A 13470-nucleotide genomic window follows, 5' to 3' on the forward strand; every position below is an offset into this window, starting at 1 on the left:
TAAACTAAAACAGATGCACAAACAAAAGACAAAGATACCACTAATAATGCTTCAATAACAATTCTTCCATGTTTATCAACAAACTAGAAAGCAAACAAATACAAATTACTATTTCATACACTTGAAAAAATAGCAGTACTAAATAAGAATCTCAATAAAATAAACAACAAAAGAAATGAAATCATCAAGTTTACAGAACCTCAAACCTATACCCTTCTGTGTATTCACATTCTATGGAACACAAACCAAAACAAACCGAAATAATACCAAACACCAACCTCAACAACATCACAAACACCAAAAATATGATACAGCAAATCACTTCAAATTTTACTCACGAATCACCCTTACTAGCATCAGTTAAGATTGTCTTCGAGGAAGGAGATTTTCCAATGATCGCCTTCTTTGCTTTCACGAGAGAGCTCTTCACCTTGGACAATATAGTCTTTGAAGGGGGCTTTTTTGCAGCTATGTCTTCATTTTTCTCTTCATCAGAATCCTTAGTTGCTGTAACTTCCTTAGCTACTTGCTCAATATGTCCATTTTTCTCTGCCTCGACAACAGGAGCTGAGGCCTTCTCTTCTTCTGCTTTCTTCTCCTCTGAAGGTACTGAAGGAGGAGGAATCACCTCAACATCTCTGCTCTTTACAGCTACTTCTTGGTTCTGAGCTGATTCTTCTGGCTTAGTTTCCTCAGTTTTCACTTCTTTTTCTTTGCTTTCGTCTACAGCTTTCACCTGTTCTGAAACTTCTGCAGTCTCTTTCACAGTCTCGTTTGCAGTCACCTTCGCAGCTTCTTCAGTTTGAGTAGTATCAGTGTCCTCCTTCATCATGTCTCCTAGACTAGACCTTTTTGTAACATCACCATTTTCTTCAATTTTCTCAGCTTCAGCAATTTTCTCCTCGGCTTGTTCTTTGGCAATTTCCTTCTCTTCCTCAACATTCTTTTTGCTTTCAACTGCCGGTGCATCACTTAGCTCACTCACTTTCTCTGCTACTTCAGAAGGTGGCTCTTGCTTAAACTCCTCTACAATCTTAGGGTAGTCTACAGAGGCTAAATCTTTCACATTCACCACTTCCTCCGCTACTTCAGAAGGTGGCTCTTGCTTTGACTCCTCTACGTTCTTAGGGTAATCAACGGAGGCTAAATCTTTTACATTGACCACTTCCTCCGCTACCTCAGAAGGAGGCTCTTGCTTTGACTCCTCTACATTTTTAGGGTAATCAACAGCTGCTAAATCATTAACATTCACCACTTCCTCTGCTACTTCAGAAGGAGGCTCCTGCTTTGACTCCTCTACATTCTTAGGGTAATCAACAGAAGCTAAATCATTCACATTTACCACTTCCTCCGCTACTTCAGAAGGAGGCTCCTGCTTTGACTCCTCGACATTCTTAGGGTAGTCTACGGAGGCTAAATCTTTCACATTCACCACTTCCTCCTGGACAGGTTGATCTGCTTCTACTGTTTTCTCACCACCCTCTTCAACAGCGGATTCAACCACTTCACCTTTCGAGTTTTCTTCTTCCTTAGACTCCTCTACTTTGACAGGCTCAGCAACAGGAACTCCTTCTAAACTTCTCTCGGTCACCTTCTCAATCACTGCTTCCTGAGGTTCATCTACAGGCTTGTCTTCTGACGTTACCTTTGTCTCAGCAACACCCTCAACAGCTGAGTTCACAACATCAATGTCTCTGGTTTCAACAGAAACATCCTTCGGCTTCTCCTCTTCAGCAGCAACTTCCTTCTTTTCAGCCTCCTCTTGTTTTGGCTCTTTCACCACTTCTTCAGTACTAACTTCTTCATTCTTTTTTTCAACAGGCTCTTCAATTTTGGGGGCTTCAGATTCTTGCTCCTTCGCCTCAACAACTTCTACAGCTTTGGGTAGCTCCTCGGTTTGTGCTTCAACAGGCACTTCAATCTTAGGAGTTTCAGCCTCTACTTCTTTCTCCTCAACCACTTTTTCCACCTTCTCTTCATTCTTTTCATCAACAGCCTCTACTTTGGGTTGTTCCCCGGCTTGTGTTTCTACAGGAGCTTCACTCGTAGGCTCATTTTCGGGACTTTCTTGCTTCACTTCTGCAACAGTTTCTGGTTCTGACACCGGGGCATCAGGTGTACTCGTCATATCCTCAGCAGCAACCACCTCTTTGTTCATCTCCGGTGCCTCGGTTTTTACCTCTTCTGTTTTAGGCATATCTGTTTGCTCAGATGATATGATCACTTCTGGTAATTTCTCCACCACTTGTGATTCCTTTTTATCTGCTTCCTGATGCAGTAATTAAAAAAGGTAATATTTGTGAGCAAAAAAGTCACATATATGATATAAGAAGGATTAAGATACAAGAAAAGAATACAGTATGCACAACCAATATATAAAAGCAAAGGAAAAAGGAAACAAAGCTGGAAATAACAGGAAAAGGAAGATGAATAAAGGACAGAAAGTAGCACATATAATGTTTTTCTTAGTGAATGTTTCATAGGAATACTATGTAAGCTCTAACTCTTTATATTACCGAAAGTATCCGTGTCAGAACCTAGACACTTCGTACATCATACAGACGGACAGCCTTTTTATTTCATGTAGTAGCCGAGTCTAACACTTGGACACATACTCAACTCAAAGTCGGAAAATCTGTCAAATTACTCAAGACACTTTGAGATTGGAACGATACACATACAGTCATGAAAGTCGTGATGCTCTAAAAACTTCATGAATAGCCTTTGATCCACAAGTTCACATCCTTAATTATTTGATCATGACATTCCACCACAACAATTATCAAATATCAATAGTAATTCATTTACATATTTCTCTACTTCTGCTACTTTCTTTTGTCACAATTATATCATATATGCAATATTTCACTGTAAACTTCATGATTAATAATACGAGTATAATACTACTTTCTCTAATCCAAACTTTTATTCTTTCATCTCAGGAAGCAGACACTACAAGTAAACTTCATGATTATAATACTAGTATATAAAAAAATCAATAAACTAAGATCACATAACACAACAGCAATTTAAAAAATAAAAATTAAAAATAAAAATAAAAATAGGTAGAAAATTAACTATATGATTATATATTTAGCAGAAAAATTGCTTGCACCATCAAAAAATTCATTCACTTCATTTTACCAAATTTGAACAGAGCATACTATTCTTACCTACAGAGTATATTAAAAAGATCCACAATTTAACAATCAATTTCATAATCTGAAGCAAACCCAGAAATTATATCAAAGAATTAAACGAATTTCTCCAAACAAACCATAAATTTTCACAAACCCATCAAAAAAATTGCCAAAAAAAATAAAAAAGATTGGATTTTTTTGTATACCTCTTGCAATTGCGGCTCAGAAACAGGAACTTGAGTAGCCATAAGTTTTAATTTTTATAAGAAAAATAAAAAAAAAAGGAGAAAAAAAATTAGGGTGTAATTAATTTGATGATTAAGGATGTGTTTGGTAAGTAATCAAAATCAAGAAAGGAAACTTTTGATATCTTACAGTAATTACTATATATAGAAAGAATAAATAAGTGGGTTTGGCAGAAAAATTAAATTAAAATAGAAAAAAAATAATAGTAATCAAAGAATTCAAAGAAGAAGAGGAAGAAGAAGAAGTGTAGCAGCAGCTAAGTAAGTAAGAACAGCAAAGTACCTCACTGGAAAGTGGACTGTTTTGTGGGTTTTGACAGGTAATCACATGGATTGCTAGCTCATTTTCATGGACTATAACTAATTTAATTTGATTCTTATTTCTAAGTTTTTTTTAAAGAAATTTCCCTCTATTTCTAATTCAAAGGTCCCCCTTCCAACCCACTATAATTCAATTATTTATTTCACTTGCATTAGTGAGCGACCTCATGTAGTCAACTAGTCATGTAATAATATTATTAGAATGAGATTTTTGGGATTCAAGTGGTTCTTAATTGGTTGGGGTTGATCGAGGTTCGGATTCTTATAATTTAGGTTTATTTTGTTGTATGATCTGTTGTATAATAGGAATTTTAAAATTTAGTTTAAGTGAGTCGTTATTGACTGGTTGGATATATAAAATTCGTGCTCGGAGTAGTCATAAAAGAAGGCATAGTTCATTACTGTTAACAAGAGATTCTAGGATGTAGATGGATGTATCATAATAGTCATATGTATGAATATCAACTAAGTTAGCTGATTAAAGTTTTAGAAGTAGTATCAAAGAAAGCTTAGCTTGGGATCAAAGCTCAAGGATGTACATCATTTTGTAATATCAATCAATTTTGTTTTATGGTTAAAATATTAGTTTAAAGTCGTTAGGTTTCTTATCAACTTGAAGCAAACAGTAGATTTGTAATTTTGTATATTCAACAAAGAGGACTCCACTTCAAATAAAGGGATTTGGTATATCTTAAACTTTCTAAGTTAAACTTTAATACATTAATGTAATAAGATGTAACACAAAAGTAATTTCTTGCTCAAAACACATTAAAGTCATGGAATTAAATTGTATAGTTCCTTCTAAAATTTTTTTTTTAGCTCAAAAGGTGATTTGATTTTTGGGACATATATAAGCCCCCAAATTCCATCAACATATGTAGGTCAAGAAGATCAAAGAAATATTAATTGATAGATCAAAGTTGAGGTTGTTAAGATATTGTTTTCAACATCTTTCCCTTAGACAAACTCTACTCTTGTACTTGTTTGAATTTAGTTAATTGTTAGAAACATAATGCTCTGTATGATTAATGACCCCATCAAAACCAAGTTAATTTCATTAAATTGGCATATGTTATATGAGTCGAACTTACAATATGTTATTGTTAGATTTGAGTGTTGATTTATTTTTATGTAAAATTAAGTAACTTATTAATAATAATTCTGATTTAACGACAACTATTTAAAGTTGTAAGTTCTAGTTCGTTTATGATTAACATATAAAAGATGAAAGAAAATAATAAAACTAATCTTGTTTGGAGAAAGCAAAGCAAGGTGACAAAAGTTTGAAGGAGACCAAAGTGCCTTTATTTTTGGCTTTCAGGTTATAGCTAATTGAGTATATCCACTATCCTAAATTTTCATATGACAAATGCTCACTAAAAAAAATTGGATAATAATGTTGGTAGAAGTAGTACAATAGTTCATTAGCCATAGCCAGATCATATGTTATATAATTTTATTTTATTTATTTATTATCATTATTTTATTACAAGTATTATTAAAACTGTTATAATTACAACGCGTTTTGTATGTGACTCACCACATCATATGACGCTTGTAAAAGAACAAATTAACAAAGTAACTCTAATAACACTGGCAAAGTAACCTTTATAGTATTGACCGAGTAATTCCTATAATATTGATGAAACAATTCCTGTAATACTAACTGATTTACCCCTATAAAACTACTTCCTCTGTTTTTTTTTACTTGACATGTTTTTTTATCACGCTTGCCAATGCAAAACTTTCACGATCAATAACTTTAATTCTCCATAAGTAAAATTTACAAAAGTTATATATTATGATAGTACTTATTGAGACAAATTCAATAAGATCTCACATGAATATGTTTTTCCTTACATACTATTCACAAAAGACAGTCAAAGAAGAGGTGGTGAATAGTGTAAGAGTCAAAGCGGGTCAAGTAAAAAAGAACGGAGGAAGTATACACTAGCAAAGAAATATTTGAATTGATTTCAAAAGCTAAAAACCAAAAATTAACGGCCTTAATAATATTATGGGGCCAATGATTGCGCATTTTGCCAAGCTTGGACAGCTCATCCTCCACGCTCACTTTAGAATTATGTGACTGCCATTGCCCTTTTGTGGTTTTCTTTACCCATCTTTTTATTATTTTGGGCCTTTTTGCCTCTCAATCAATGCTGTCTTTTTTATTTTCTATGAATAAAACTTTAGAGATAAGCTTTTTTTTTTTTTTTTTTTTTTTTTCCAACAATGTATTAAAAGTACTTATAAGGAGTGTTATAATGTTATATGATTTTTTCCCCTAATTTTTAAATGTAAAAATACTAATAACTTATAAGAGTTAATGTATATAAAAATAACTGATAAATCTAGTTTGGGTGTATAATAACAAAGGGAAATTAGAGCAGAAAAAGTAATGATTAAAATTATAAGGTGTCTAAGGTACTAATGAGTTATTTAATTGAAGGACGTTGTTTATAAGGAACACTGAAAAGATAAAACTTCCTCGTCTAGTACGTAATAAAAACTTTAATTGTACAATATAAGTTAAAAAACATCAATTAATACATGATTTCTTTTTAAATTATTAACTTCATACCATGCAGAAATGCTAGAAATTAAAATTCATCTCAAACCTTTGAATAACCCTCATGGCTATGATGACAACCCCCATTAAATTGGAGAATCCCCATTCGTCTTCGATTTGGGGGAAGGAGGAACGATAATGATGTGGAGAAGTTTCGATTTTGAGTGAATTTCGATTAGTTGATATATAATTGTCTTATATTGTATCATATTTCATGGAGATCGAGTAATTTCCAAGTATATCTTTCTAAGAAGCCTATCAATTCATTTTATTTGTGTTACTATTGGTATTTCAATGTTGCCTCTTCTTGATTGTTGATTTATTATCACTATATGATCTCCTGCTTTTGATCTAAATCATTGATCATTGCAAATTTTACCATACAACAAAAACACAAGTTCTCCATACATGTTCCTCTATATGATTTTGATCATTTTTAAACCCTAAATTTATTACATATGGGATGGAATGGACAATAATTATTTCATATATACTACTATTTAGAAGGATTAAAAAATATAATAATGAAATTAAAGAAGAAATTAAAATTAAATTTGGTGATCATACCTTTTGTGATTCCTCTTGTACTGTTACTTTCCTTAATTATTAATAGCCTCTCAATTGTTTCAAATTCATTGTCCCCCTCTCTTGGCTTTTTGAAAACAAGGAAGAGGAAGAGAAATGGAGAGGGGAAAATAAAATTTATGAAAGTTGACAGAGAAAAATGAGAGCATGTAAAAACAAAAAGTTAAAAAAAGAGAGAAGTTGCGGTAAACATGGGACAAGTTACAAGTGTCATATTTCGAACTGTATAATATTTCTTGTTTTAAAATAGTAGTATATATTACGTACTTCTTTAAGTAATTGATTCTGGGCTAAAAACAAATATGTGTCCTATATATTTGTAATAATATATAATTTTTTTTTCAAAATGATATTTTATTATTGTGGCTGTATTCATTTGACCATAAGCGTAACATTTTCGAGAGCGCATAATATAACAATTAGCCTAAATTATGATAAAGACGCATGTAAAATCTTATATGTGACATTTTTATAGTAAGGTTTCTTTTTCAAATAAACCTCGTTTTCTATTTTCTAGATTCAAACTAGAAACTAAATAGCAAAGTAAAAAGGATAATGAATAATGATGCATTAATGTTTTTAGTTGAGAATGAGTAGAAGAAATTGTGACGGCATGGATAGTGGAGACCAATGCAAAACTGGCGATGGTGACAAATGATGGTTACATTGTTTTTTCTTCTTTAATTTTTTCTTAGCAAGTGTTCGAATATATGTCTATATACTTGTATGTATGTGTATTATTTTGTCATCACTACGAAATTCATATATGATTACGTATTAAAAATGAGTGTATCTTAACCGACTTTGCCAACCTATATTCTTTATGCACGTCTCATTCTTTCATAAACTTGTGTTATACGACGTACCTAATAATTATCTTAATTGGTGAGATTTTTTTCATTTCTTTCAACACCCGAGTGTAATTTTTTTGAGCTGATTAAAAAAAAAAAAAGTAACATATATAACAATCTTATAAGTGGTTTGGCTTTTTTTTTTTTTTTTTTTTTTTTTATTATTATTAAAGTCAACAATCTTATAAGTTCAAATAGTGTTTTCTTCATCTTATACAAATATATCCTAAACCGAGGATGAGAATATTCTAGGAATATTCTCTATCAGATAGTATAATTTTTATTTTTATTTTTTTTTAAAAGATAACGTCATATGATACCCATTTTCATCTTCTCTGTCGAGTAGTGGTTTGGAGCAATTTTAAGCTATGCACCGTACATGTCTTACATCTATTTTAATGGTCAAATCTTGTCATTTATTAATTCAATAAAAATCATAATCATTATGTCCAATTCTTATCGTCTACCAAGTGAGCTATTTGACATTAGTGCATAACATATTACACATTTAACAAATATTAAATGACAAAATAAAAAGCTTCAAATATACAACGTATGAAATATAAATCAAAGCATGACTAGAAAGTGTAATGTTTTATATTGTTATAAAAAATATGATTAATATTATAACTACTTTATTTTTTGAAACCTAATAAATTTATTACTTTTTTTTTTTGGAACTAACGCATTTAACAACTTAAATTGATAAATTAAAGCTTTTAATTACTTAACTATGCTTAAATTGCTAATTGTATATGAGATTGGAGCTTTAGCTTGAAGTATAGCCTTTGTTTTATACAAAAGTGGTATTAAAATTGAGAAAAGGCTGCTAATCTCGTCAATACAGTTAGGCTGCCGACTATTAGGCATGTCTAATTATTCCACCGGCCTTACATTAATTTCTAAAATAAATTGACAATTTTATGGATATGGGCCATATGGCCCACGATGAAGATCTATTGTATATTAGGCCCAAAACAATATGGGCTTATATGCTTAATGGGCCTCATAATTTTGGTTTTTTTTTAATTCAATAAAGCTAGGCCCAATGTAATAGCAATAACTTGCTAGGTCTTTGGGCCCTTTTTATATTCATGAAATTGCATAGAACATTATGAATAATGAGGGTGGTAATGCTGAATTCCATTATATGACAAGGTTAACTAGTTTATGTATTTCTCTCAAAAAAAAAAAAAAAAAAAAAAAAAAAAAAAAAAAACTAATTTATGTAAAAGCTATATGTACATTTACCTTTAGTAGGAACATGTACATTATTGTACTTTAATTTGAAAAATATATATGATCGATTTTTGACAAAATTTGGGACCAATAAATGTGAAAGTTGTAATAAAAATAAGGTCGCGCAAGGAAATTTATTCTAGGAACGAAAAAAGAAACTCTAATGATACATTCCATCTCTTGTTCGTGTGATACGTGATTGAAGCTCGCCGAAGGGGTGAATTTGGGAGGAGTGCACTGGATTTAAATATTTAATTCACTACAAGGATACAACTTACACATCTAAAGCTCTAAAAGTTCAATGCATAAAAGGAGTTGTTCATATAGTAGATTGCTTCAAAACAAAACGATCTGAATAAGAATAAGGCTCCTAAAGTCACTTACACTTTATCAGCTATTGCGGTACGTTACATCTTATGTTCCCGAGCAGTAGCGTAAATTAATTGCTAGGCAAGATAGGTGGTAAGAAATTAAACTTGCCATCATCCGCTATGTTCTCATGTTGCATGCTTAATTTTCATTTAATTTCAGAATACACTGTTAGTTAGCGAGATTTAAAGATTAGGTCGAAAGTGAGTTTGTACACTTGTGGTGCCCACCACTTTTTCTTTTACCTCACAAGAAATGTTGTGGACCACAAATTAAAGGACCTGCTTCTTTTTAATTATTAAGTATTTCCTCCGTTTTCTTTTACTTTTACTTGCAACACACCTTTTAAGCACACAGTTTTTGGAGATGATTAGTGAGGGTAAACGAGCGATTTTATCAATATAATTTTTACACGAAAAATAGAATAGGGTTAAGAATCATTTGTAAAAATTATAGTGAAAAATTTGTCCATTTACATTACATAAACCCGACCTCAAAACACGTGCCACAAGGCTGTGTTGCAAGTAAAAGAAAACGGAGGAAGTATTAACTGTTGGAGATGCTTCTATATTGTTTAATTTTTACTGTCGGTGTTACCTGGTTAAGCAAACTTTTTTAAAAACTAATTAAATGACGTATAGAATAGGTAAGTCATTGACTTTAGGTTACATGTTTCCTAAGAGGGGGTGAGGTAAAAGATATAAAACAATAGTAAAATGGTATTATTCAAGCCGTTTTTATGCCTAATTAGAATAAATTGACCACATTAGCTAGGCCCCTTGATGCCTTAATTGTCAATTATGATGGGATTGGAGTCACAATTAAACTCTTTGTACAGAAATGATTAACCTTTTGTCACCTTTAATTAATACAACTAGCAAGGGGATCATTAATTAACGAACATAATTAATTAAGTGGAAAACAGTATTATTAGAGCTTGACACAAATTAATTTGAAGTGATAGAAGACAATGACACCTTGTCACCTTGATAACCCTGATTAGCATCCTAAATCTTGATTAGTTACTGTTTAGCTAGGAGATTATTACTGGTTTTAGTAGGATAAATTATTATGATTATGATTATACGAATTACATAAAAGGTGAATCATAATTTCTGGAAGAAGCTAGACTAAGTAAAAAAATTAGTTAGGGAGACAAGCACATAATTTTCAACCAGACAAGAGATTCTGTAATTGATGATAGTTAAAAGTAATTTTAAACTTCTAATGTTAACCTTTTGATGGTTTATTTGATTGCTAGTTTATGATATCGTATTTAATTTGAGCATGTTATAATTTATCTTGTTTGAACTAATACAAAATTAGATAAAGTAATCTTGAAACAAATTAATTAAATGGGCTCTAAAGTTTACAATGTTAGTCTAAAATAACTAACTTTTATAACCAGACTTTTTCATCACAAGATTTTTCATAAAACTTAAATCACTTATATGTCGATCTTATTCATCACCCCAAAGACTTCACCGATTAATCTAATACTTCAGGTGATACCTACAAGCCCATAACCAATATAATTGATTATGACTTACGCGTGTAAGTTTTAAACTAATTTGAGATTCAATCTCAAATCTTATATACTAATTCACAAAACTTTATCAATAAAATAAAGCTAGCTAGCATCGAAAACGCGTAATAACTATCTATAGTAAGATAGAGCAAAGTGCGTGAAGTCAATTTTTTTTGAAAGGATGGGCATTCATGTATCATGATCAATCTAAGCGTGGAATGATGATTCAAAAAGAAAATTCCTCTCATTTAGGGATGGCAATTTATTGGGTTCATTGTCTCTCACTAGATCAAAAAGAAAGCAAATGAAAAGACAAGAATTTATATATAGTAATAACATGCATCATACTTTCCTTTTGTATAGATGGATATTCTCTTTAAACATGAAAAGGATTTGACCTTTGTTGTGTTATCTACAATAGAATTTGTACTCTTTTAATCACAACACCACATAAAATAGATAGAATATATATGTACATCATCTAGAGTTTGTACAATGATTATTGTAAAGTCTTTTTGGTTGACTATAAATATTGTGGATTTTGATTCATGTAGCCATGTAGGAGTGTAGGACGACAACTATTCTACAAATTTCTTTGCAAAAAAATAAAAAAATTAAAAATTAAAAAAAACCGAAAGATTTGGGGAGCAATTTTCAATACATCATTACTAATTAAGAGAGCTATCTAATAATCTAATATAATGTACGAAGTATGTCTTAACAACAAGAAATTTTTTTTGATGAGTCGGAGTCACGCTGAGTCCAATATATGTGACAATATTAATCTAATAACTGACAATAATATTCTAATATTCTAATATGACATTAGATTATTAATGTCAAATATTAGATTATTAATATCATATATTAGAATATTATTGTCAGATATATTGGACTCACGATGAGTCCGGTCTTACGCAAAAGCTTATCTAACAAGAAATGGAGAATTCAAGATGTTCTTAATGGACTTGCTCCCTTTGTCTCCAATTAAGCTAAGTGTTATTTCGTAGTTATTTTCTGCAAAAAAATTTTAAAGATGAATAAAAAAAAAACAAATATTGAAAATTGATAAAAATTAGACAAGACTTTTATTTAAGAACAAAATTTAACGACGAATCTATCTAGTAACAAATTAACTTGTAATTTTGTATTAATGTTGTGAGTCTATTTTCAAGGGACCTCAACACTCAAGCAATCAGATCAACATGGAAATTGGGGGCTAATTAATTAAAGCCTACCCTAGGCTAATTATTCATCTTATCCACTTTCAACAACCAAGAGATAGAAATGTATATGTAAAACGTGATTTGACTATAAAATTGTATAGATCGACATGTATATCAATTTTAATACAGTATACTACTATATTAATTAGGATACATGTGTAATTTTAACATCGATCTTACTCTCATTTATTTCGGTGTGTATGTATACAAGGGCTGACTTTTAAAAAAGATGAGCTGGGTTGTACTATCCTAATTAATTTTTTAACTCTATTAGTGATATTTTTTAAGATTAATTTTGATGAGTACGTACAGAACGTCACATATTCGTGTTCTGATCACAAAGTCACAATGTTACAGTATTTTTTTTTTGAAAAAACATATGAAATCTCCAATAGTACTAAACCCTACTAGTGAAGATGCTAATTGATGTAATGGTTTTAAACAATGTAATAATCCATTGTACAACTTCCATTAATCAAATAATCATAGACTAGATAGATTGTCATTAATTACTAGTAAGAATTAGTAGTTAATATTCGTTTTGTCCCTTAAACTATTTCGTTTACAACTTTCACTTCTTGATTATACAAATGAAATAAAAATTAAAATCATTTTTTAGTTAAAAAATTAACAGTAAAAAAAGGAAAGTGGTAAAAAACAGTGATTATGTATATAGTCAGGCCAATGATTGTAATTGAGATATGAAGTTTCCACATTGAGAAAGCAAAGACATGACATTGAGGCTTTTATGGTCATCATATTTCATCACTTTGTTGCTTTGATATGACAAAAGATTTAATTATACTTGTTAATAAGCTGTGATTTAACTAACACTTATTAGCTTTGCATGTGATTATGTCCCTTTTTATTCATCTTAAAAATTAATAAGCCTATTTAAATTAGACACCTGTAAATAAAATATGTAATGTCATCTCATAAAGTCTACCCTAATTCTTCTTCGTTTTCCTCTTCTTTGAAGCCCTACAATGGTACAATTCTTTGTAATCCAAGCATTTTAACATGGGTTGCTTCCTAAACTTTTGTTTTAGCACATTCATTTTCACTAAATTTTAGGCATTCTTAAATGTTTTGGAGTACTAATTTGTTTGAGAGTGATGACTATATTTATTTATGTGCAACATACGTAACCTAAGCACATCCTAAAAAACGTTCTCAATAACCTACCGTGGTAAATAATGTGTTGGTGTTACTTTATTGTACAGTATAATGCAAATACTAATAATGTATCTAGAAGATTTATTCTCGATCTATCTATTTTAATTAAGGACGGATTTATTATTATTATTATTATTTTTTTTGAACGATGAATATTATTATTATCATTATTACTCCCCCGTCCCTAAATCACATTCCTCTTAGGAAATTTACACGGG

At 30.8% G+C, this 13470-nt stretch overlaps 1 protein-coding gene across 4 annotated transcripts; it reads right to left on the reverse strand.

Annotated features, from left to right (window-relative positions):
- Positions 1 to 35: 35 nt before the first annotated feature.
- LOC145603588 (uncharacterized) lies at positions 36 to 6956 on the reverse strand. Of its 4 annotated transcripts, XM_081659518.1 has the most exons (3): positions 3669 to 3943; positions 3347 to 3375; positions 36 to 2269 (listed from the first exon to the last, which is right to left on the reverse strand). In XM_081659518.1, exon 3 carries the CDS (start codon positions 2195 to 2197, stop codon positions 335 to 337), a length of 1863 nt encoding a protein of 620 aa, XP_081515644.1. In that variant the 5' UTR covers positions 2198 to 2269; positions 3347 to 3375; positions 3669 to 3943; the 3' UTR covers positions 36 to 334. The 4 variants fall into 4 exon arrangements, with proteins under 4 accessions (XP_081515644.1, XP_081515645.1, XP_081515642.1 ...); XM_081659519.1 differs by lacking the exons at positions 3347 to 3375; positions 3669 to 3943 and adding an exon at positions 6846 to 6956; XM_081659516.1 differs by having other exon boundaries at positions 3347 to 3945.
- Between the last annotated feature and the right edge of the window lie 6514 nt (positions 6957 to 13470).

Source organism: Chenopodium album, chromosome 22, assembly GCF_948465745.1.
Source record: "Chenopodium album chromosome 22, dcCheAlbu1.1, whole genome shotgun sequence".
NCBI lineage: Eukaryota > Viridiplantae > Streptophyta > Magnoliopsida > Caryophyllales > Amaranthaceae > Chenopodium > Chenopodium album.

Excerpts from the sequence above, each read along its gene's own strand:
- LOC145603588 (XM_081659516.1), bottom strand. The coding sequence starts at position 3,388 with ATGGCTACTCAAGTTCCTGTTTCTGAGCCGCAATTGCAAGAG. Across the intron at positions 2,270-3,346 it reads CTGAGCCGCAATTGCAAGAG|GAAGCAGATAAAAAGGAATC; the intron begins GTATACAAAAAA and ends TTACTGCATCAG.